A 26,085-nucleotide genomic window follows, 5' to 3' on the forward strand; every position below is an offset into this window, starting at 1 on the left:
AAAAAAAAAAAAAAAAAAGAGAGAGAGATACAGCTATGCATATGCAAGTATACACACTCTGCATTCATCTTTTTTAAGAAACCCAACTTGGTTCTATATCTTGTTTCTTTATTAATAGGTTTCAGAGGGCCTTCATCAGCAACACAAAGAGAGCAATCTTGTAAATGGCTGCATGATATTTTACTGTATGGATGTATCATAATTCATTTAACCTGTCTCTTAAATAATGGTCATTTGGTTTCCAGTAGTTTGACGTTACTTCAAATGCTGCCTTACCTATATCTGTACATATATATCGTACATATGATTAAACATCTGTAGGATATATTCCCTGGAGTGGAACAAAAATGGGTGAGCATTTTACATAATAAAAGATTTTATTAAATTGTTCTTGGTAAAAGCTTTCACTAATGTCCTCTTCTAAAAACCAGCATCATAGAGGTTGTTTTTCTACTCACAACCATCAGCTATCTGGATCTTTCAGAATGCTAGGTAAAAATGGGTACCTCATATATGGTTTTAATTTGAATCGCTCTTACTGTAAATGAATCTGAGCATTTCTCTATATTGAAGCATCTGTATTTCCTCTGCTGTGAATTTTGCCGATTCTTCTGTTGAGATTTTAGTATTTCTCATTTTAATTTATATGAGGCGTTTTTACATGAAGGAATTTAGCTCTTAGTCTCATATAAACTGCAAATATTTTTGCCCTTTAACATTTACCTTTTGCCCATGTTTTTGTTACTTCTGCTGCATGGAAATTTCATAATAATAATGTCATTCTTGGCTTCTGGCTTTGTGCCGGACTTGAAAAAGGTTGGTCCCACCCTCACAATTCTACCATTATTTTTTCAAAAACTTTTAAAGATTTTCTTTATTTAATGTTTACTGTATTTTTATAAATGCAAACAGATTTTATTTGAGTTACAGTGTAGAGCAGATAAGTGACTCACTGCTGAATATTTTTTGTATTTTTAGGATTTTCCAGGTTATCAATATGAGCGTGCAATGTGAGCTGCATAAGAGAGGCATGATGTCTACCCTGGGCACCACGGCATCCACCACAGTTATTCAGCCTCTGTGCAGAGTCAACACAATAAATAATGGTTGAAATAATCATTAATTTAATAATAAGGATACACTGCATAATAGAAATAACTTCTGTGTGCATACATATATAAGATCTTATCCCAGCTACTTTAAAACTTTTTTTTAATACACATAACATAAAATTCACAAACTCAACCATTTTTAAGTGTATAGTTCATCAGTGTCAAGTACACTCACAATGTTGTACAACCAAGCTCCAGAACTTTTTCAGAATCCTGAAAACGGAAACTCCATACCCATTAAATATCAACTTCCCATTCTCCCCTCCCCCAGTTCCTAACAACCAGTCTTTGACTACTCTAGATACCGCATATAAGTGGAATGATACATGTTTGTCTTTTTGTGACTGGCTAATTTCACTTAGCAAAATGTCCTCAAGGCTCATCCACACTGCAGCACGTGTCAGGATCTCGCTTTTTTTTGAGGCTGAACAACCTTCCATTGTATGTATATACTACATTTTTTTTGCCCATTTATTTGTCTATGAACACCCGGGTTGCTTTAAAACTTCTAAAGCTTATATTAACCTAGCTTAGCATGAAGCCTGACTTTTCTCATGTTACTGCCATTGTAGTTATACATTAACACAGCACTCGGGGGGCATTCGTTATTACAATTGTTTATTATTGTGTAAAGGCGGACCATAAACATTTTTTGAAGCATGACTAGATCTATGCTGTAACACCTACCAGGGGTATATGTTATAAAATCTGTGTGGTAATATCCACAAGGGAGATCCAGCCTGGCTTGGAAACAGAACGTGCCTTATTCCAGAGGCTGTACACCAAATTACTACAAAGGCTCTCCAGGCAAAGCGTCGTCAGTCTGCCCAGGAGTAATAACAGGAAATGGCAAGGCCTGTGGCAAGTTGAGTTGGCTCTCCTGCTTTCTAAATGTGTTCAAATTTAAAAAACAGATTAAACACACTCAAAGAAAACATCCTGCTAGTAAATGTGCAGTCAGCCAGCTTGCCACTGCCACCTACTTCCTCAGTAACCATGCTGTACAGAATATTAGTTTTGTTTCTTTTTTGCCACAATTAATGTTATTTTACGGTTATTTGTTAAGCAATCAAAAAAATTAAATGCCTAACATCAAATATCGTGAGGGCCATATACATGAAACCCTGACAAATTTACCAATGTCTTCAAAAATGTTTTAACAGGTTAAAAAAATTTTTGAAAAACTTCTCTTGCACTCCAGGAATTAATATCATCAACATTCATATATGGTTCTTAAAGGTAGCCACAGGTACAAACCACACCCAGAAGGGTTAATGAGCTTGTATTAACTTGGTTTATCGGATATTTTCATCAGCTTAAATCCTAGAGGCACATGCTACCAATTCATGGTGCCTATGATTTTAGAAATGAATAGTATAGATGATAAGAGATGCTTGAGGAACTTGCGGATTTTAGTCATATTCAGTTTTCCCACGGCTTCAGTCTTTTCAGTCAGCTCTTGCTGAAATGTATTTTCACCAGGAACATATACTTGGTAGGTTTTTACGTAGGATGATGTTTACTTTTGGTTAAACCTAATATTAATACATCATATTTTAGAGACAACAGGCATGAGTCACAGGAAAGATATTAATAATTTTATGAGAATCATTTTATATGTCATTTGTCCATGAGTGAGGCACCTCCAAAGGCCGAAACCACATCCTAAATGAAAATCAAGTAACTTTCAAAGTCACATTGAGTCGAGGGGCCTCTAAGATACCATTTCTTTATCAAAAGATCACCAATGGCTGATCATTTAAATAAATGTTTTCTCCTATCAGGTGGCTCGTCTGCTCACAGTACACTGAGCCCCATGACTGGAGGAAGCACTGTAAAGCAGAGATCCCTAAATCTACAGCTCCAAAACTTCCCCGTGCTGCTATGCCATGCATTCCACGTTCTACTGTACAAATATAAACGGGGGGCCCCAGATGAACAAATCTGGACACAACTACAGCTGAGATCTCTCTCTCTCCTTCACACCCGCTCCTGCTGTGTTCACTGTCAGAAGGCTGACCACTGCCCTCTGAGCCCCTAGGAAACAATGGCTAGTTAACACCTCTGTTCGCCAGGGGTCAGCAGATGACCTTGGTCCAACTTTGCTGGACAAATGAAGATTTAAAGCCTTTCATAGAGACAACAATGAAAAAAGGGAAAAAAAAAAACCTGATTTAAACACTTCTTTACTTTCCTCAGTATATTAAGTCAAAAATATAATGACAATATAGCTACTAATGACCCCTGAGAACCTGCATGTTCATCTTCCTTCCATAGATAACTCACTTAAAACCTAGAGTGTTTAGGGTACTGGGAAAACATGATTCAGTCATTTAAGAGCTATAAATAACTTAATTGTGTCTTACATTATGTTGGGGGAGGGACTGATGGTGTACATAATACTATTATCGCCTTCTCTAGAACTCTGTTATGTTTACCTCCTGAGTTTTCAAGCCATGTGGTCAGCGGATTTTATCCACTCCAAATTTATTCTCTTGTCACTTACAGCTACCCATCCCTGACTCCCTAGGAATCTCTTCCAAGTGGACATCCTAGATGTGTTATTTCACTTATTCACGCATATGATAGATGTTTCTTGGGCATCTAATATATTTGCCAAGCACTTTGTTGGCAACACAGTAGTAAGCAAGATTCACCAAGTCCCTGCTGTGGTGCGGATGAGAATCCAGCAAAGGTGACTGCAAATGTCCAAGAGAAATACAGATGTGCAAAGGGGTACAGAGGATGTAAACAGGGTTACTGAGCACATTCTGGAACTGACTGTAGGACAGTGTGGCTAGAACACAGTGACTACATGGAGAGTGGCTCTCCGTGACCACCACCCAGACACAAAAAGCCATTAAATAAATCTCAAATGATCAGCTAATATAGTTAGTGGCCTCATACTCAGGAAGTGAAACCAACCACTGCAGCCCTTACCCACAAATCCTCCATTATCTCTCTTTCAGCAGGTCACTAACCTGGTGTCTCTTTGCCAGTCTCAGAAATGACAATTAATTCCTCTAACTGTCCACTGAAGCCTGGCCCCTTCTATTTCCTACTGAGGTTTAGTCCCCTATGATTCTGTTTCCTACTACCATTTTGAACCTTTAGCTTTCCACTGGAGCCTTTTCTCCAGTCTTCAAGTAAGTGCTGTTCTCTCTAATTGAAACAAATATATTTTAAAGTTTTATTCTGCTTCACCCTTCTAGGACTTGCCTTACTGTTACCCTTTAAACTTCTAGAGATAGAATCAATCAAAAGAAAAAGTAAAGGCAGGAAAAAGAAGAGTGCACAACTGACTGTTTTACTGGAGGAACGTTACCCAACTAAATTAAAGGAAACTATAACAATCCTAGAGCTCTAGGACAACACACACACACACACACACACACACACACACACACACACACACATATGCATGTACAAAGAGGATGAAGGGTTATCAAGGTGGCTCCTCTAAGTAATGGAAGAGGAAAACAATAGCCAGTAAATTCTTCTGATTTAATTGTGAGATAAGGAAGCTTGCCTACGTAGACATAAAATCAGGCTCTAAGGGCAGGACCAAGGGCAGTGCAGGACTGGGATGCTCAAGACAGACTCCTCCCTTAATAGCTCAGAGGGTGATTTTTCTGTCTTTGAAACCAAGGGATATAATTACTAAATTGGCACAATTTAAGCTGTTTTCAGTGAAATATCATCTCTGTGCCATTAACATTCATCTCAAATGCCCATTAGCTATGAAAGAATAGCAATTAGTTAAGTAATGTATATTATTAATGACAATAATAACTGACCTTTCTGGAGTATTGAATATGCACTTTCACACATCATGTTACTCAATCCTCATGATAAACCTCTCAGTTAGGATTTCACCACCCCATTTTACAGATGATGAAAGTGACGTTCAGATGGTCTGAATCACACGTACTGGGTAGCAGCAGTACAGGATTCAAACTCAGGACTGCCTGACTCTACAGCCTGTGCTTCTAACCACTATATTGCCTCTTATAATTCATGCGCTGGAGCTGCAACGCTACCAAAAAGACAAAGAGACCAACATACATAACAAAGTGCATGTGTCTGCAGGTGACACACTCACACACATACATACTGATATATCAGTACATATATATATATAAACACACATGTCATAAACATCCTCTTTGGAACACCAGGTAAATTATTTTTTCATTATAAACAACTAGAGGGAAAAAAAGAAAACAATAAATTACCCTATTTCCTGATAATCACAAACATTAGAGGCAATTAGCAAGTTCCCAAACATTTTCTGAAACAAGTCAGACACACCGGCCTCCAATTGCTCAGGTACCTGGTTTTTCAAAGGCCCAAAGAAGCCTAGATTTTCGGCCATCCGCTGAGTTTGGCTGTCCTTTATCCCTTCAATAATGTCAATTTGCTCCTAATAAAAATGAATCAAATGAGCAAAATTCAGACAGTTAAATGAAAAGATTTACAACCTCAAAAGAAAATACTTAGTATTTATTTGCAAATGAGTAATTAAAGTGTGGCACCTTTCCAGAGATCTCTGAGCTGGGCCACCACAGCTGCCCATAGGGTATATTTTAATTAGCAGACCATCTATAAAACAGCCTTTCCGAAAACTATATAATTCTTCAGGGTGGCATGCTGACAAGACAATTGGCGGCCAGTTTTCACTTTTAATTACCATACAGATGGCAGTGACGAACACTTAGGCAGTTAATTTTTACGACATTTTTTGGAAGCCTTCCAAAGTAAGTTTTTCCTGCCTAATACTGCTGTTAAGTTTAGAGCTTGTCTTATACAGGTTAAATATTACCTTATGATTTAAACACTCTATTGATGATGATAATTATTAATAATACCCTAGTTCTACAAAGGGCCATTCCCTCCAAGATACTGAGTGCTGTTCATACATATTATTTCATGTATTCTCTTAACAAATGGAAATGGTTTGTTTTAAATCATGTTAATTTCAAAAATGGGTAGGCATTATTGGTAAGCCACCATGTAAAGTCTCAATTTAACTTCCAAAGTAGTTAACTTAAATATGTAAAATTGGTGAAAATATTTTAAATCCAATCTCCGAAGTATTACTACCTTATATAAATGAAGAGTTTCAAGAAATAAAATCCTTGCTTTTTGAAGGGAAAAAAATCACTTTCTAAAAGGAATAATGAATGTTTCTGCTAAAAATTTTTTTTGTGATTTCTTTTCGACACTAAGAGCTCAGAATTAAAAGCTGGGATTATAGTTCTAAAGACCTTAGGTTTTTCTTCTTGTAGTTGAGGTAGGTTGATAAGCACTTTATATACATCACCTCATTTAATCCTCACAACTCTATGGGGTGGGAATTACCCCCATTTTCATTTTACTCATTCAAAAAATGAGGCTTAGAGACACTGAGAAATGTACTGGCTAGTTAGGATTTGACTTCAGGTCTCTTTGGCTAGTAACTCATCCTAATATCAAAAACAAAACAAAACAAAAACCCACACACAAGATTTAATGAATTGAAACAAACTGATGGAATCTGGCCTTTAGAAGGATTCATTACCAGTACTGACTGAAAGACATCAAGGCAGTCTCTAGTTCACATCTGATTTCCTAGGAGAGAATTTCTGGGTCATGTATACTGTTAAATGGGGTAGAGTTAACCAAGAGGAAATGGAAATATCACAGTCATCTTCCATTGGTTAATTCTTGGGGCAAGTTGGATGGAAAGAAATGAGGGGGAAAGAAAAGGCAAGAAGGAGGAAAAAACAAAGGGAGGGGAAAAAAGCAAAGAAAAAGACCTTGAAAAGCACATACTTTGTATCTACCCAACCTTCAACTGGACACTCAGTAAGAAAAAGGACTCAATATCTTCATGCCTTAAATCCCAGGAACAGTCTACCTGGCTCAGACTCCACACTAAATCTTTAACAGGTTGTACAGCAACAATCAATAATGAACAGAGCATAGTCAGGAATCTAAACGTACCTTAAAAATAAGTTCTGGATTCGAAGCTGCCACCTCTTCAATGTCAACGCCCCCCTGAGGGCTGCCCACCAGCACAGGGCCATTGCAGGACCGGTCCATCAGAATGGCCAAGTAGGTTTCCCTAGAAATGTCCAAGGCTTCAGCAACCATCACCTACCACATTAGTGAAAAAGTCAAATTAAGTCAGCATCAAACTGATTTCCACTGGGAAATCTATACAAACTTGCTACACAAATCAAACAGCTTCATTTTCAAGGTCTTTAAACCCAGTGAGATTTGCCAGTGCTGCTCTCATGGTGCACAGGGCCCATTTTCACCTCCTTAATTGATCCTGATAACTTGTTCAAGTGACAGGTATTCGGTTTGCCTCAAGGAACCTTCCCACTTTAATCTTCTTTTTCTTCTTCCTTCGGAAACCCTGACACTTAAGAAAAACTCCAGGGAAGCAGCTGTTATTTTAATTTGAGACATTAACAGTACATATATATTACTACACTGATTTTTCTCAGATTGCACTGGTAGAAAACCAAGTTTGGTTGCCAAAGAAGGATTCTTTTTATGGTATGTCTGATGCTTCCTATGTTTGAATACTTCTGTCTCTTGGATCACTGTATTTTTATTTCAATTTATACTTTCTTTTAAATTACAAACATAATATTTGCTTGTTTGAAAATAATGCAAACGATACTAAAAGTATACAGAGGAGACAGTGAAAGCAGCTCCCTGCTGCACATACACACCCCTTGAGCCCCAGTAGTCAGAGTGATCACGAGTCCATATGGAACTTCTGTGATAATCAGAAAAAGTCATCCCTTCCTCTATGAGGATGTGGTCATATTCCAAGACCATGAATGGGCAGGAGGCAAATCAGATGGAAGGATTTCTTTCTCCACACATGTGCCAGACAGGTGTCATTTTGCTCTGCACGACCTCAACAGAGGCACGAAGCAACCCTGCCAGGAGACACCACTACTAACTTTTACCTCTTCCCTATGCGTCTGTAAGCATTAGTCATGGAATCTCCTGCACACAGATACATATCATACATGCTTGAATGCCTTTCTTTCTTCCTTTTTGTTCTTAATCTTAATACTACAACTTGGATTGTACAAGGTCTTCTCTCTTCATTGTGACTACACAGTACTTATATATCAATATTTATTTGACCATGTCCCTGATGACAATGTATGTGGACCCATGTTTCTAAAATGCTGCCTCAGTGATTATTTCTGTACATATAACTTTGCTCCATTGTTTCAGTATCCCTGTGGTCAAGGTATATAAAGGTAAAATGGCTAAGTATTATATTGTTCATATTTAAAATTTTGATAAGTACTATTAAATTTCCTTGGAGAGAGAGGCTGTAGCAACACTCCCAACAAAAATAGTAACAGATGTCTTGGATGTTTTTTAAAAGAAAATAAGAATATCCATGAAGAATCAGTACTACAAGTAAAAATAATAAAATCACATACATTGCTTTTTCTAAAAGTTCAGTAATACGTTTCACAAAAAATGTTACTGATTAAGTAACATTAGATTTTACCTACCCAGAAGCCACAAAAGCATTAATTTTTAAGTCACATGAAATGTGATAAATATATGATGACCTAGAAAGCTATAACATAATGAATACAGAACTCCTTCTTTTCACACCTTTATGGAATTTATGACTGGTCAAAAATAAAGTACCTTATAAGGGGTTTCATAATGATTCTTCTATCATAAATGGTAGCTCATGAGTTTGTAAGAAATATTTCTTGGCACACGGTGTTAGGATTTTCATAGAACCATTCTGATTTCAAGTCACTTTCTAATACAGAGCTAGTCTAGCGAGCCAGATTTAATAACTTTCAGTAGTTATTCTGACAAGCAATACAACGTTATAACGTTTTAGGATAAGTGTCATTCAAGAGTCCTATTCTTAATCTTCTAAAGTGCTGACAGATATGCCCTGCATTCCATCAAATTTCTATTTGTAAAGACCAGCTGCTGCCTCAAACAGCTCCTGCTTGGTAGAAACAACCCATCACTCTTCAAAAAAACATTCTCAGGAAAATGATGATTGTCAATAGATAATTCAAGAAATTTTTATATACAGACCAGTTTTTTGACATTAAGATGCCATTCCTATGAGCCAGGATATTAAAATACTTTAGGAATTGTTACAGAGAGAATCTAAATGGACTCCATCAACACTCATGCCATGAGAAGTTCAGTTAGATACATTTCAACAGTCTTCATCTGTGACTGACAGAAACAGTATCATCAACACAGCCTTTTCTTGGAGTTTTCCGGTATGGAAAGCTTTTAAACATACTTTACCCTATTTGACCAATGAACCTGTTTTTCATTTTTTTTGTTGTTTGTTCATTTTGTTTTGTTTTTTATATATCATGCTACTCAAATTGTAGTCTGTGGATGAGAGCCAGTGTACAAACTATGTGTAACAGGACAGCGATGAGATAGGATTAACAGTGTACGCAGTTTTTGAACTTAATCTCTTTGTGGAAACAGTAAACAGTAAGGGTACTGACTCATGGAGCACATGATGAGTAGCACTGTCTCACCTCCCCTATTACTATCCCAAGGAACACACCACAAACACAGACTTAGGGAAAAAAACCCAATGTGAATCGATGTATGTAATGTGCTTAAATAGCTTCTTGAAGAAACTCAGAAATCTAAAGTTTCTATAATCTGGGAACTTCTGACTGATGTCAAAGATTCCATAAATTAAAAATGCATGTTCCTTAAAGTTGTATATAATAATACTGTTACAAAATGTGGTAATACAGATTTTACAGAGAAAAAGGACAGAAACAAAGCATGGCAATTAAGGGGTGAGAATAGAGGGAAATTTTACTTTTCTAATTTTTATATTTCTGTATTATTGGAATTTTTTACATATGTTAATCACTTTTGCAATCAGGAAAAGAAACACTTACAAATAAATCATTCTGGTAGCTTCCTGGCAATGACTCAATTCACAAGAATGCACTTATCTCTAGTATTTCATGAACGGATCTACAAAACTAATTTTATGCATATCTATATAGTGTGAATCTTCTTTTGTGTATTTTTATATGCTTTTTAAAGGTATCACAAACTCTAATCTAAAACCCCATGTGTCCATATAAAGTAACAAATTCCTACAAACAAAACTACTAATCATATCCTCTGGGGACAAATTTTGAAGACGTTACACAGGTAAAGGCTCATAACCAGTTTAAAAAGGAAAAGAAAAGTACCACGCTGGGCTGAACAAAAATAAATTCAAAAAGCCACTTTAAGATGTAAACAGTTCTTGCATCTACCTGTGAGGCAGTGGGAAAGCGAAATAACCAGAACCAATCTTGTTTGTGGGCTTCCTCAACATTTAGAAAGGCTCTGTGTTCTTAGAGGGACAGAGCTAATGACCCTCCAGTATCTCCATCTCCCTGCAGCTCAGTGTCCTTTTCGGGACCAAGACAGACGCTCTCGTGGTAAGTCAGGCTCTGGCCTCAGCTCTGCCACTCACAATTTCATGGCTGAGGCAGGCCACTTTGCTCTCGGCTTTATTTTCTCTGTATGTGTATGTATACACGTATGTGCCCTATACACACTTGGGTGTCTCAAGAGACCTCACTAATAAAACATATTCCCAGTGAGAACAGTGGGTCAAAATGGTAACAATCTTAAAGTAAGTTATAGGGGCACACAGAAAAACAACTGTAACGCGTACAGTAATTCTGATATACTGAGGATGAGGGTGGGGCTGCGAGGGAGCAGAGAATGTCTGTCACTGAGTCTAGGAGCTGTTATGCCAAGGTCTTTTGGCTTTAAACAGAATCGTGCCTGTGTTCTGAAAGAAAAAGGTATTATTTCAATCACTACCCATTTTTACTAAATGCTGATGACAATAAACACTATTACTACTTTAGAATCCTTTTCACTTCTCCTTGAAGTTACATCACACGCAGAATTAACTATGTGAGGTTTAAAAAATAAAATGGCACGTTACCAAAGTGCACTGCTTCATTTGATACTGTCAAAATTGAAGTATGGCTTTATTTTCTTTTTTTTTAACACATACACAGAAAATGACCAAAAGCATTCACATTACCTTGTTAACTTTCACACCTTCTTTTGGAGTTTGTTTTGTTGCTAGATTATACCCAATCATCTGTTTAGCCAGCTGTCCCACAACTTTAGGACTGAGAGAGAGGAGAAAAAAGAGAGAGAGAGAAGAAAGAAAAGAAAGTCAAGGTCTCTGTTGAAAATCATTTTAAAGCAGAGTCTGTATTATATCCCCAAGTCCACTGTGCCCAGGGCCCACGTCCACCTTCATAGAATCCATGGTGCTTTCTGCTCATACACTAGGTGCCTAGCACTGTACCAGAGGCTCACTGAGTGCAAAATATATATGAATGAATGAATGAATGAAACAATAGGAGGGAAGTGGGGGAGGGGAAGGGAAGGGAGGGAAGGGAAACAAAAAGAAGCTTGCTTACATTTGCTATCCTCTCCCCCCAAATAAGTTACAGTCATAGTAGAGACACAATGTTGAAATGCATAGCAGACTAAGATAAGAGCTGAATAACAAATACTGGATAGTGGGCAATCTGGGAAGTAAGACCAAAGATGGGGATAAAGGGAAAGGGAAGGATCAAAGTAAACCATGAAAGGTATGTGACAGGAGAGGAGAGGAAAGTGTTCAGTGTGTGGAGACATAGGATATAAAGCTGATCAGACAGGTTCAGATAAAAGAAGAATTAGACTATCAGACAGGAGGGACCAATGATGCCATTGGTAATGGGAAGCCACCGCAGGTTCTTGAGTAGGAGACTGGCATTACAGAAGCAGCATTTAATTTGTAAGTGGTACCATATCAAACATGATGAACCACTGATTGTCTAGAACAGGAGCGTCAAGTTTCCACCAATTAGTGAACAAAAATCCTTTTGTGGGAGGAGAAGGGAAGCTAAGGCACTGCCAGAGCCCTCGACCTGTAATTTACTTCCTTTATGTGCCACCTCCTGCTCCTAGTCCCACCCCAGCCCTCTTTCTCGGTGCTACTTTCAGTCATGAGCAGGATCTTCCATAACTGCTTGGCCCAAAGACAAGGAATTAAAACCTCCTGGCTTACTCTTTCGTTAAATGAACGCCTCCTTTCAAACCGCTACTGAAGACACCTTTTCCTCTTCCTCCAGCTAAGATCTGGGCTTTTAAAACAATTTCTTTTGCATCTGCAAAAGAAAATCCAGAGTTAGTAGTTGATTTACAATTCTTTTTTTTTAAGCAACAAGCGAAGTGGTAATGACATAACTTCCAAAAGTGACTGGTAAAAGCTCTCTCAAACCGACTTTGAAAATGAAGGCAATAAAGAACTTCAAAAAACATCAATGTGCCTAAATACAAAGTCTGTTTATTAAGGACATTCAAATATTTCCTGCGAGTTTAATCTAATACTCAACCATCCCAAGGGAGAGCAAGGCATGTGTTCCCTGGCTCTTCTGAGTGTCAGAAGATGCTAAATAAATCCAGGCTGGAAGTATTAATTTTACTGTGTAAACACACTTCCATGTGGCAGAGACACCAATCTGCCAATCAGAGGAGTTAACTACCTGTCAGCCATCTGAGATGTCAAAGGGAAGGCTGGTTTACGTGGGGGAAAGGTTTATTAAAGACAAGATGCAAAGGGAGTATTGAAGAACTGTATTCTTGGAAATCAACGGTTTTCTGAGCAGTTGTTCTATGTATCAGTGGGGCTGGGCAAGGGAGGAGGAAATGGATTAAAACTAAAAGTAAGCAGTATTTTTTCAATGTTGGCAGAGTAACAGAACATCCCAGAGGAAAGTGGTTGTGGAATCTTTGTTTCTCAAAACACTCAAGGAAAGGGTGAGCTGTTTGCTCTTGACCTTTGAGACCAAAGTTATAAACTCAAATATCTTTACAGGGCTGGTGGGAAAGCTGGATGTGTGAAGCAGCCCAGTGATAGAGAAGGCGCTCTCAGCCAACAGGAATGCTCCCCGACCCAACCAACAAAAAGAAAAATAAGTCAGCCCCCAAATCAAATGCATTTAATAAATCAAAGAGTACACATCTTCAGGCCACAACTTGGCATTCTCTGTTTGTGATCAAGTTTTGTTTGAAATTAGAGAATTAAGTCAGACAATCTCCGATACGGCTCTAACGGTTTTCTGGTTCAGCACACCAGGTTTAGAATCACAGACCCAGGTTTTAATCAAGGCTTCATCCCTTGCCCAGCTGTGTGATACTGGGCAAGTTACTTAATGTCTCTAAGACTCAGTTTACTCAATTATGAAACAATGTTGAGGGTTGTTTTAAGAATTAAATTAGAAAATATATGCAAATCCTAAAAACTCACTAATGAAAGAGTATTGCCACGATCAGTTACTACATTTATTACCTTTCTATATTGTGAGGAACCAAAAGGTTGAGATGGTAAAAATTGTCGGAATCTGCAACCACTCATGTAAGGTCCACAATTGTTGGTTATTTCAACTATTACGACCATCATTGTTGTTACTCGTAGGCCATCATTGTTGTTACTCGTAGGCAAGCAGGCAACGGTTCAAAGAAAAGGAGCCATAGGTTTTATCATGAAGGCAATGGGGTGCTACGGAAGGATGTGACACTATGAAGGCACTGGGTAAGGTAGTCACTCTAGCTGATATTATCAGATTATTAAGGCTCATTGTCTTATTGGTTGGTCTTCCCTCCTATATCTGCGCACACTCAGAAAACCAGGGTTTACCTTCTCTCAGAAGTATACATAGTTCCTTCTTTGCTGCCCTCTATAACCTCTGACAATAGTTTCTGCCCAGGGTATGAACCATAACAACATCAGTCAAACGATGTCTTAAAATAAACTAGTTCCCATCATATTGAGTAGAAGACAAGCTATGGTGACCACTCATTATCAGAAACTCACCAGGAATGGAACCAAATAAAATGAATTTATTGCATATTTAGGCTATTGCATGTAGGAGTAGTATTAAGATCAAGGACTTTGAAGAAAAACAGACTTAGTTAAAATCTCCAACTCTGCCTATCCCTTTATTTATAAAGAGGAGAATGAGATTCAGAAAGGTAAAAGTAACACGTCCATCTATAAAATAGTCAAAACAAAAATAATCTATAGTGTTAGAATGATGTGAAGAATAAATGAAAATAGTAGGTAAAGTACTCATCTCAAAGTTTGGCACATTAAAAAAAAGAGTCAAAATATGATAGCCATCATCGTTATAATTATTTTCAGCAATGAAGCAAAAAAGTAGAATACAGAAAGACATTTCCAATTTCTCTTTTGAAGACATCAAGTAGAAAAACACTTTTTGCTGTCTACTTAAGTTTTTAATGGTGATCTCTTCAAATTCTTTAAAAAGGATAACTAGCATTCCATTGCCAATATCATTTTTCATATCCTCGTCATCCAGAAAAAGAGATGCTTTCCTCTCCAAGCTTTCCAACAGCAAAACTTGAAAGTCATGCAGACTACCTAAATGGGCAATGTTAACTGGTGTTACACAGGTTTGACTAGATAAGCTTTAGGCACTAACCATCAAGACACAGAAACAGTTGTAGGCTCAATGAAGTGTTTTCAGTTATTCATATCACCACCGATCACGTATTAAAGGATTCCAACCTGGTCTACAGTTGGTAGACCAAGCAACCACGTTGGAGACTGTAAAGCCACACACTGGGGCAAATAGAAAAAGGGAAAGAAAAAGATTATATCAAATCTAGGTACATCTTCTGCAGCTTACACCCCAGGCCAAAAAGAAGTTCACTACAATCATCTCTTCCGCTTAGATCTCAAACACTAAATCAGTACAGCAGGTCAGTAGCCCAAAGTAAAATAAGTTTGTCTCATGTTGAGGGAAACTCACATAAAGTAATTTAACTCATGTGGCTATTTACTCAAAGTGTTAAAAATTAAGTGGCCAAATCCTTCTGAACGGTAACTCGTTTTTTCATTCAGTATTTACCAAGTGGATTCACACTTAATGTCACTGTTTCCATTTTATTTAAAGATCTGATTTCTCCAAAAACTTGTACAAATTTCTGTTTGTTTTTTTAACGTTACCTCTCTGTTCCCAAACAGAACTACAAAAGAATATCCATACGGGAAATTCCATATTTGCATGAATACACAGATGAGTTAACTGTGTTTTAGGATATAAAGCTAAAAAGAGACGGTGGGGAGGACTCTCCTCCAGTAATTTTGTACAGAAATGGATGTACAGAAATGGACTGCATCTATACATTCATAACCATATTACTGGTATAACCCAGGTCTGTATAACTCCAAATTCCCTGCTCTTAACTGGTACGTTTACATGCAGCAGCCTAAACATGCAATACATTCACTTTATTCTCTTCCTTTACTGGTGAGTTTCTGATAATAAGCAGTGCTCATGGACAGAATTCTATTGGGTTTGATGCAAACCAGTTTACTATGATTCATATATATTTTAGGAGAAAAAAGCACTATAGAGACATATTTGATAAACTTAATAGATACGTAAGACTTTCAAATACCATTATCACTTAAGAGAACAAACTTTATAGCCATTAAGAAAGCCTAAAAAAACCCCTCTGAGGCATGGTCTTATTTCACCTCTATTAGCTGCATTAAAATAATGCTTTCTCGGGCTTCCCTGGTGGCGCAGTGGTTGAGAGTCCGCCTGCCGATGCAGGGGACACGGGTTCGTGCCCCGGTCTGGGAAGATCCCACATGCTGCGGAGCAACTAAGCCCGTGAGCCACAACTACTGAGTCTGCACTCTAAAGCCCATGAGCCACAACTCCTAAAGCCCCAACACCTAGAGCCCATGCTCTGCAACAAGAGAAGCCACCGCCATAAGAAGCCCACGCACCGCAACGAAGAGTAGCCCCCACTCAGCGCAACTAGAGAAAGCCCATACGCAGCAACGAAGACCCACCGCAGCCAAAAATAAATAAATTTATTTATTTTAAAAAATGTCTAATACTTTAAGACTGCAACCACAGGACATTAAACAAATCTTCTGCAAATGAAGCCACTTGATAAAAAGAATTTTTCAGAACAAGTTTCTTCAAAAGAAGAAATTTCCAGAAATCTCTACTGTTTTATGTATAGTAGGGATTAATGATATACATTACTAATAATAACATCTGTAACATTTGTAACTTCAACATATCCTGGAAACAGTCACAGATGATGAAAAGCATTTATGAACATCAATAGCATTTCTACAGTATTTTGTGGTATGTTTGAAGGAAAAGAATGATAAAGGAAAACTAGATATTAAAAATTCATTTTTTCGGGCTTCCCTGGTGGTGCAGTGGTTGCGAGTCTGCCTGCCGATGCAGGGGACACGGGTTCGTGCCCCGGTCTGGGAAGGTCCCACATGCCGCGGAGCGGCTGGGCTCGTGAGCCATGGCCGGTGAGCCTGCGCGTCCGGAGCCTGTGCTCCACAATGGGAGAGGCCACAGCAGTGAGAGGCCCGCGTACCGCAAGAAAAAAAAAAAAAAAAAAAGAAATTCATTTTTTCCCCTGATTTTTAAGGCAAAGATGTGTTCAGTCAGGGCTCAATGAGGGAAGCAGAACCACTGTGAGTTATGGATAAGGGATTTATTACAGGAATTAAAGCTGAATTTGTAGGAGATGCTGAGAAAGGAAAGGTGTGAAAGTAGAGGCTGGAGGATCAGGAGTCACCAAGCAGCCAATGAGAGGAGTCACCAACTAGCATATGCAGGATCTGTGAAGAAGGGTATGGGACTTGTTGCCACGCATCTCATGATGGCTTTGTGTCCATGTTGATCAGCAAGGTCAGCAGTTGGGAAAACAGTTAGACATGGAGCTCAAAGGAACAAAGACAAGTTGGACCCTCTTGCCAGCATGTCTACATCTACCCATCACTGCATCACAAAGTAATGGCTGCATTTCAAGTTCTGTGCAAATTCCAAATCTGGGCAACTCTAACCTGATATATACAAGGAAGGGGATTCTTAGAAACGGAGTTTCACCTTAACCAAGCTGACACAGTATAAATTACCACAGATGATAATAAAGGAATCAGAAGGCAAAGCCCATAACTGTTGCAGGTTAACAGAATTAATATTTTTTTACATTTTTATGAGCGGCTTGAGAACCTACCCTGGGCCAGGGTATATCCCTCCTTCAGTAGCAGACAATTGGAAGCTACATGATCATACAGAAATATAAGGGGATCTCTTGTTGACGTGAACCAGTGATGAACAAGAGGGGAGAAAAAGGTGGCAATGCCCAAAACTGATATGCGAAGATAAACTCACAACAGTTTTATTTTCAGAGACAACTGGAAAGACTGTGAAATTTAAAATGTATGCACCAAATATATGGCTGGCTGCACTCATATTTAAAGATGTTTCTTTCACTTTCACAGCAATATTACTAGTATTCTGAGATCTTCCACACCTTCATGTTTAGAAATCTTGTCTATTCCCTATTTTCTCTTACTTAAGTCAATTCCTCTATCTGGCCCTCTACTTGCTGAGAGATGCTCTCATATGCTACTGTCTGGAATCAGCCCCACCGCCTGTTTGCTGTCCTCATTCTGCCACCCTGGTCCACTGGCCACACCACCACCAGTTTCCTCTAGTCAAGAAAGATCCTCCAGCTTCTCACAAGTGGGTCCTTTCTGGGGACCTTCTCAAGCAGAGTGGCTGAGCCCCTAGTGAGGCAGCTTTTCCCTTTTCAGCACAGTCTCTATCCCAGAGGACGCAGTCTCCAGGAGAGACCTGGGATCAATGAAACCTGATGCTTTTGTGCCCTCAGAGCTATAGCTCCTGCTGCCCAGCCTCCCCCTTTCCTCACTCACAGAGATTTAGCAGGAACCCCTCAACTTTCTAACCAGCTCCACTCTTTAGAGACTTTCTCCTAACAGGCCCTGATTTCCCAATTGCAGAGTGCATTCAAAATCCTTCTCAGCCTCCTGAGTCCAATGCAAATCAAGGAATAGTACTGGGCATCTGTTCCATGCTCCTGAAAAATTCACGACAGTTAAGAAACCTGGAATGTTCGAAGACAATTAGGAGGTCCATCTGTCCAACGCACACAGAACACCCTTTGGTAGAGCAATCCCACTTCTGTGAAAATCAGCAACAGAAACAAGGATTTTCACTGCAATGTAATTATTAAGAGGGAAACACTGAAAACAACCAAAATGTCCATCAGCATTTGGACATTCGGGTTTGGAAAAACAAATGTTACATATCCACATGATGAAATGATACAATACTATATATCTATCAACCACGATTAAGTATATCTTTATGTATAAACATGGGGAAATGTCCATAGACACTATACGCTTTAAACTGAGTTAATGATTAATATTTAAAAAGTCACATTTGTGAATCATTATATAGTCATAATGAAATCTAAATGGACAATAACCAAATTATTAGACGAGGTTATCTTAAGGAGGTAATGAGGGGTATTATGGGTAGAACATTACCTTTTTTCAGTACTGATTCAATTTTTTTGCAATTATCATGTGCTGTCATAAAAAAATAAAAATGAGACTTTAAAAATGTGAGACAAATATAGGCAGTTATTTATAGTGGTTTGTCTTGAATATTTACATGTTCCTTTCTGTATCAGTCTTTATAGTTTTAATCTGTGGGGTCAGGGATGCCTACACTTGAGGAGGCCTCCAGAAGGGATCTTTAAGAAATATGGCTCATCGTCTTAGAACATGACTTCCTAAAGTGTCATGCAAGAAAACTGACAGCAGCAGAAAAACTTTTTTCCCTTTTAAAATATCTCTTGAGCACCTGCAGGAATTCAAAGATTTAAAGAAGTCATAGTCACTGCCCTTCAGAAACTTAAAATCTACTGAAGGAAAGAGATACAAACAAAGAATTACTGAAAAATATGAATGCTTTCACAAGTGGCAAGAACAAAGTATAGTGAGAAGGGGAAATGGTGTCAAGTTAAGCAGGGCAGGAGAAAGAATAGAAGAGCCAGGAAGAGAAGAAGAGCTGTGAGTTTTCTAGGCAGATAAAGCTGGGGAGTGAAGACACCAAGGGGTAAACAGCTAAGAAAGGCTACTTTGCTTTTCTATTTATACTTGTTTGGCTGTCTTAGTTACCTATTTAAATTAGAAACCACTATAGCATCACTTCAAATAAACCAGTAAAGCATGCCAAGGACTCAGCACTCAAATTTGTTATTTCAGATCTTCAGAAAACCTCTACTTCAATAAAAGTTTATTTATCTATACTAAGGAACAGCATATAAATGAAAAGACACATTTATGGTCTTTGTTAAATTTAGTTATTTTGCCCTAAGTGCTTTTAAGATCTCCAATAATTTTATCACAGTGGTCTTTAAAAAGCCCCCAATCAGGTACAATCTCACACAGGGCTGTGAAAGCTCCCAAGGGGTTAGTGAGATTCAAACTAAGCAGTTGTTTAATAATAGCAAGAGTTACGTATATGTCCACCCCCTCCTAACCTGCAAATAAACACATTTTCCAGACTTAAAATGTGCAACCATTCTAAATGCCAGAAATATAGAATTCCAAACACTGGCTTGGTGATGTTGCTATAAAAAGGAAACCAGGAGGTTTTTATTTTCCATTTTAAAGTGCTAAAGTGGTGGATGACACTCTGGAGTTAAGCAGAAACCAGGAATGACCCACCCCAAGGGAGATGAAAGATCTCAGAACCACTTTCCCATGATATACACATCTACTGTGGTCCAGCATAAACTGTTATGTAGCTTTCAAATTGCACTGAGTTTTAAATTGCAGTGTCTTGCTCTTTTATCGCCTGTCCTGATCCATTCATTGTGCCTGAAATCTAAGTCTATTGCTTGAATGTTAAACACAGGGAGGACTTTATATTGCATCCTAGAGGATGAAATCATGCAATTTCGGTGAACTAGGAAGAGTTTATATTTGGCTGACTTTTGAGGGTTGCAAAGGCCTGAGAAATTATTACTTTTTCCTTTTCCTGCTATGCCAGCTTTCTTTGGTTTTCATCCTTCCTTTCTTCCCCTCTGCTTCCTTCTTCCTTCCCACCCTTCCTTCCTCCTTTTCTCTTACCCTTCCTTGTATCGTTTCCAATTTATTTAAGTGCAAGTTCTATTATATCTAAGATAACTAACTTCATTTTCAACAGTTCAGTTTCAACAGCCTGAAAGATCAGCACTAACTTCAAATTTCACTTCCCATCACACCCTCCTCAAAACCACTCCCAAATAAGGACTAATACACTTAAATCCCTCAGAATTGGAGCACTCATCATCAACCTGATCTATACCTGACTTCAGAAGCCACAATTGTAGCCTGGACCTACTTTCTTGGACTGTCTTCAGAACAACCTTTCTGATTATCTTTGAAGCATTCAAACTAGGATGGTCTCTTCTGGGACTTCCTGCATCATTTTTTTTTTTTTTAATGCCTGGTTTGAGCAAGAATTCATAATGGAATGAGCCAGCCCAAGTGTTATAAATAAGAAATTAAAGAATTAACAAGCTGATGTGCACCCTCTAGGATGCACATCATGGGGAAAAATTAATAAAAATTTTTTGAGTTGAGTTTGGAATTGTTACACCCGAAATCACAGTAAAATACTCAAGAGCTGGCATCCACACCTGGGAAAAGTAAATGAAAATTCTGGCAGGTTTTAAGCAGCTAGTACTACTGTGGCAGAGAAATAAAATCCTGTTTCATGCTTGACCAAGCAAGCAGTCCTATATGAGGATACCCTCTGAAATCCCAATCACTAGGACACATTTACTCTCAAGATTCACATTTCATTATGGCAGCTGGAAAGCTACCAGATAAGCTTATTCTTCCTACCCACTGACCGACCTCTCCTTTCAAAATGTGGCCAACATTTGTTCTGTATCCCACACTCTCCCTCACCATCACAGTTTTTTTACTCTGTTTTTCACCTTAGTTTCCAGGAATATGGTGTCAGACATCTGGAAGTAAATAGCACATCCACAGAACTACCTAAAATATTCCCTTCATCTCCCACTGCTAGTGCCCTTAAATTCAGCTGCAGCTTTTTTCAGGTCCCTGACCCTTTCTCTTTACCTCCCATCAAGAGTTTGGAACAGGCTGTCATAATGCATAAACATGATTCCACTGTGGGGAAGGAAGGAGATCTTGCTACCCTAGATGAATTTCCCCGGACACTTGTCCATAAAGCTATGGACAAGTGTCCGTAGCTATTTTGTCCATAAGCTCAAAATAGGATGGCTTAGCCATATACAAAGGGAGCGATTTTTATGATGAATTAAATCAACATTGACTCAGGAATGCTACAAAGTCTCACAAACCAGATGCCACCTCTCCCCTGAAGGGCCTTCTAGTTCAAAGGAGATGCCACACCGAAGAGGAGCCACAGAGCTGGGGAGGGCCCTGTCACACTTGATGAAGCCACACTCAGTTTAGCCAATCATGCCCCTCACACCTTCTCTAGTGTTTGTTGCTACTGAAGGGCACACACAGCATGATGCAGAATGAGATGGCCTCATTCCCCTGGAAATGACCAAGCAGGAGTGCCAGGTACATAGTGGGCCCTCAGCATACGGTCATTCATTTATAATCATCACTTCTTTTGCACTGTGAAATCATAACCACAGTATTTATTAGGTGTTTACTGTGTAATAAGATTTGTGCTAAGTGTATTCATTACCCACATTTAACAAATAACTCCACTGAGGTTGAGTTATCCAGAGTAACACAGCTAGCAAGAAGTAGAGTCAGAATGTTTCAGCAAGAAAAATAATTCTAGAGACTGTGCTTTAACCCTTTCATATAAGAGCCTCATTATTGGGTTTTTTTCCTCAAACATTTTGTTATTAAAATTTCCAATCACATAAAAAAAAGTTGAACAAGTAAACATCTACACACTCACCACTCGGATTCTATAACTGCTAACATTTAACTACATTTGCTTTATCCCAAATCTCTCCATCCAACACAGCCCATCTTATTTTTTCATGCATTTCAAAGTAAGTTGCAGACATCAGTGCAGTTACCCTTAGACTCTTCAGGACTCATAACAGTAACTAAAGTTAATACCTGTTTACAGTTCCTTTTTGGCGAGAGATAAAATTTACATACAGTGAAATGCCCAAATCTGAAATGTACCCTTCAGTAGGTTTTGACAAATGCACATACCTGTGTGACTCAAATCCCAACCAAGAAATACATTGTTGTTTGTGACAGCATATTACTACAGTGTCCTTAGGACAAAATATCTAAATAGAGCAGCACTGACAATGAGGATATTAAATCTCTGACTGAATTTTCACTGAAACTAAACATAACAAAATATTAAATTCTTACACCTCAGCACAAAGATCAATCCCTGGCCTATAGACAGGCCACCAACAGATATGTGACTATTCAAGGTAGTGTAAGAAGCAACCAGTTCTCCTCCACCCACCCCATGACCTGCAAATCAGGATCCTGCTCCAAACATTCCTAGTCAGAGTCAGTGACATACAAAGTACTGACTTAAAAAGGGATTTTTTTGTTTGTTTGTTTACCACGAGCATATATAACTTTTTGAAAACAACTAATTATTTTAAAACATGAACTTTTCCAGCCCTGATCCTTTGAAAGCTCAGGGAAACTATCAATAATAGTTGCACCAAAGGTGTTTCCTTGCACCATGTCTGTCCTGGTATTTTGGTGCGGCTATTCCATTTTGAAAAGGGAAGTGAATTCTCCTGGGGATTCTTGCAACCTCCAGAAAAGCCAGGATGATGCTTCCAGCCTTAATCTGATGCTTAAGTGATGGAGTGATGAACATGACGATCTTTAACCCAAAGCTTTTCTAGGCTGTCAAGGTCCCTGTCACTGCCTGAAATTAACATATTGGGATTGGAGACTTTCCATAAGCCTCCAAGGTTTTTGAAAGAAAACCACTACAAAGTATTTAGAAGACAAAAGCCAAAACATATCTGAGCTATAACCTACATTACTCTTTTGCAAACTTTAGAAAATACAGATACAAATGCTTTAAAAAAAAGTCTGCAATGATAGAAAGTCTACATCAACAGTTATCTACAGGGGGTGAAGTTTCAAATGATTTTTACTTCCTTCTTTAAAGCTCTGATATTACCTGCACTTTTTACAAGTGCTTTATAAATGCTTATGCCATTTATAATCAGAGAAAAACTATTTTCAGATTTAAATAAAATATATGTTTATGTGACCTAGTAAGAACAATAACAATATTATTGTTAAGTGGGGGGGAGGGGGAAAAAGCTTTCTGTAATCGAAAATATGTCATTAAATATATGTACATGTATGCATACATGCATATATAATATGTATACTGAGGAATAATCTGGAATAAAATATACCAATGTATTAACTGATTATTTGGAGCGGGGGAGGAGATTACTGGTAATTTTTTCTTCTTTTTGACTGCAAATATGCTACAAAGAACATGCATTATTTCTGTGAATTTTTCAAGCAAGTTTATCACACATTAGATTACACTGGTGCCTGAGATGTGCACAGAACACTGCCATTCAGCTTCACTGGGCTTTACCACCCCTTCCTCACTTCATGGGCGGTGTGACTCAGAATGGAGAACAGAGGCAAAACAAGGCCACTTCTCAAAACAGCAACTAATCTTCCAGTTCAAAGCCAGCCATGGTGTTTCCTGGGCCTAGGGACTCACACACCTGTGCTTTCCAGAATTAGTTGCATCTGATCCATGCAAGAAACAAGAAGATTCGTCCCGATGAGATTCAGGACAAGTCACTGGGGCTCACGTCACCAGTTTCCTTAAGGGGGACATAAAGGGGTCAAGTGCCCTCTTGAGATGCCCTTCAGCCCTTCAGATGTATGTGCGGAATTATTAAAGCATCTCCTTTCTATGTACATAAACCTACCATCCCTCTTAAGTCCCTCCCAAAGAAGGAAACATATTGGAGATGATCAGAGTATACTGGTAAGTTAATGAGCCACTGGTAGACAGCCCTGGATCACAACTCAGGTTTTGCTCCTCACTAGCCAGTCGAGTGACCTTGGCCAAAGAATAACAGAACCTCAATTTTCTCATCTATGAAATGAAGCTGATAAAAGTAGAACTTACCTTTGAGAACTACTATGAGTATTAAATGCTAGGGGTTGGCAGGAGAGGGGGGGCGGCAGGGAGTATGTAAGGTACGTAAAGTTACTTAACACAATACCTGGCTTACATCCTCACATATTTATGTCTTAAGTTTCAAGTAAATAGTAGATGATGATGATAAGGATGAATGTGCTGTCCATTCGGCAAAAATGTTTCATAGTAAGTAATAAATGTAGTTTTACCGACTTTTATAAGTGCTTAGATACCGATGTCTTACTTTTTTCCAATCATTCAGAAATGATCAATAAAATGTGCTCATGGTTGATGAGAACATACTAGTTCAAATCAAGTTTGGTTTTTTTTTTTTGCGGTACGCGAGCCTCTCACTGTCGTGGCCTCTCCCGTTGCAGAGTACAGGCTCCGGACGCGCAGGCTCAGCGGCCATGGCTCACGGGCCCAGCCGCTCCACGGCATGTGGGATCTTCCCGGACCAGGGCACGAACCCGTGTCCCCTGCATCGGCAGGCGGACTCTCAACCACTGCGCCACCAGGGAAGCCCTCAAATCAAGTTTTAAAAGGTCATATACCTTCAAGAGAAGCCCAAATCTATAGACATTTAGCATTGTCCTCCTGCCATCTCCCAGATGGACTATTGCTTTTGTAAGTAAACTGAGTATCTCTGGATCCCAGATAGGATTCCCCTGCCACAAATGCACACCATGTTTTTATTTACGTTTGGATAGTAGGTTGTTTAGTTCCAAGGTCTGCATGTTTCCTTACTTTTTGCTCATCTCCCTTTCGATACCCTTGACTGTTGCCTGGAATGAGTGGCCCTGGTCCATCCGCCACGTTTCCTGGCAGAGAACTCATTGCTTGACTCCATCTGGAGTTGCTCAACTTCAGGCCTCATTAGCAGGCTGAGGCTTGTACCAACACAGCACATCCCTCCCCCAGCACTGATGCTGGGTCCGTTCCAGCCCTGTGGCAGCCTGCAGGGGAGGGAAAATGAGCTGGGAGGCAAGCTAGACGCAGAGCTTGGCTGGCGTTCTGTACGTCAGCATTAGGACACATGGCTCTCTGTCCTTCTGTGTCATTACTGCCATTGCTATTACTGTTACTATGGTGGTTGAGGCTGTTGTCATATGTCTTAAAGACATCACATTTTCAGGACTATCTACCAAGAACTAGTCAAAGGACTTTATACACCTCATCTCATTTAATCTTCACATCAGCCCTCTGCATAAGATACTATTCCTAGATATCAGAACACTGAAATTCAAAGAATTGAAGTCCCTTGTCCAATATCACACACAAGTTGTAAATTCCAGAGCACAGGCTCAGGCCAGAGCTGAAGATCCACCAACACCATCTGAGCATGACCTCCTACTACCCTCACCAGTTCATGTTTGCGGGAGTGAATGAGGTTGGGAGCGGGTAAGGCGACAGTGGTCAGAGAGAAGGCAAGCCACCCACTTCCAAATTTGACCAGAATTCTTGACCATGGGTTCTGGGATCTGTCAACTAAAATGAAGAAAAAGTGATGACCCAGTAATAGCAAGAACAAGAAAGACCTCCCATTTTGAGTCCAATGAAAGGCTATGCCCATAAGGTAGCTCACATGGATTAACAGCTTCACAGACAAACCTTTTAACTGTGTATACAATCAAATGTTTTTGTGATGTATTGAACCTGATCATCTTGTAATAAAACAAAGCCTACTCTATCAGTGTACTCCCTCAGTACTTTTTTTTATTACTATGCATGTTTTTTTTTTAAAGACAGCAGTCCAGGTTGATGGGGTGCAGATGTCAGAGAGGAATTCTCTAAAGGTAAAGGCAACACTGGCCCTTCCTTCTCTGAGGCACTTGTTACCACAGATAGGGATGTCCACGACACAGGAATGC

General features: G+C 38.9%; 1 protein-coding gene across 1 annotated transcript in view; it reads right to left on the reverse strand.

Annotated features, from left to right (window-relative positions):
- The window catches only part of LOC103077858 (succinyl-CoA ligase [GDP-forming] subunit beta, mitochondrial), a gene marked incomplete at its 3' end in the record, with an annotated part of 162,089 nt that overhangs the window by 14,155 nt on the left and 121,849 nt on the right, over positions 1-26,085 (reverse strand). Inside the window, exons 3-6 of the mRNA XM_007447302.1 lie at positions 12,226-12,325; positions 11,203-11,293; positions 7,098-7,250; positions 5,446-5,535 (exon numbers count right to left, since the gene is read on the reverse strand). Of these exons, the coding sequence (XP_007447364.1) occupies positions 5,446-5,535; positions 7,098-7,250; positions 11,203-11,293; positions 12,226-12,325 (434 nt within the window). The remainder of the gene's footprint in view (positions 1-5,445; positions 5,536-7,097; positions 7,251-11,202; positions 11,294-12,225; positions 12,326-26,085) is intronic.

Source organism: Lipotes vexillifer, unplaced genomic scaffold (assembly GCF_000442215.2).
Source record: "Lipotes vexillifer unplaced genomic scaffold, Lipotes_vexillifer_v1.1 scaffold1571, whole genome shotgun sequence".
Lineage (NCBI taxonomy): Eukaryota > Metazoa > Chordata > Mammalia > Artiodactyla > Lipotidae > Lipotes > Lipotes vexillifer.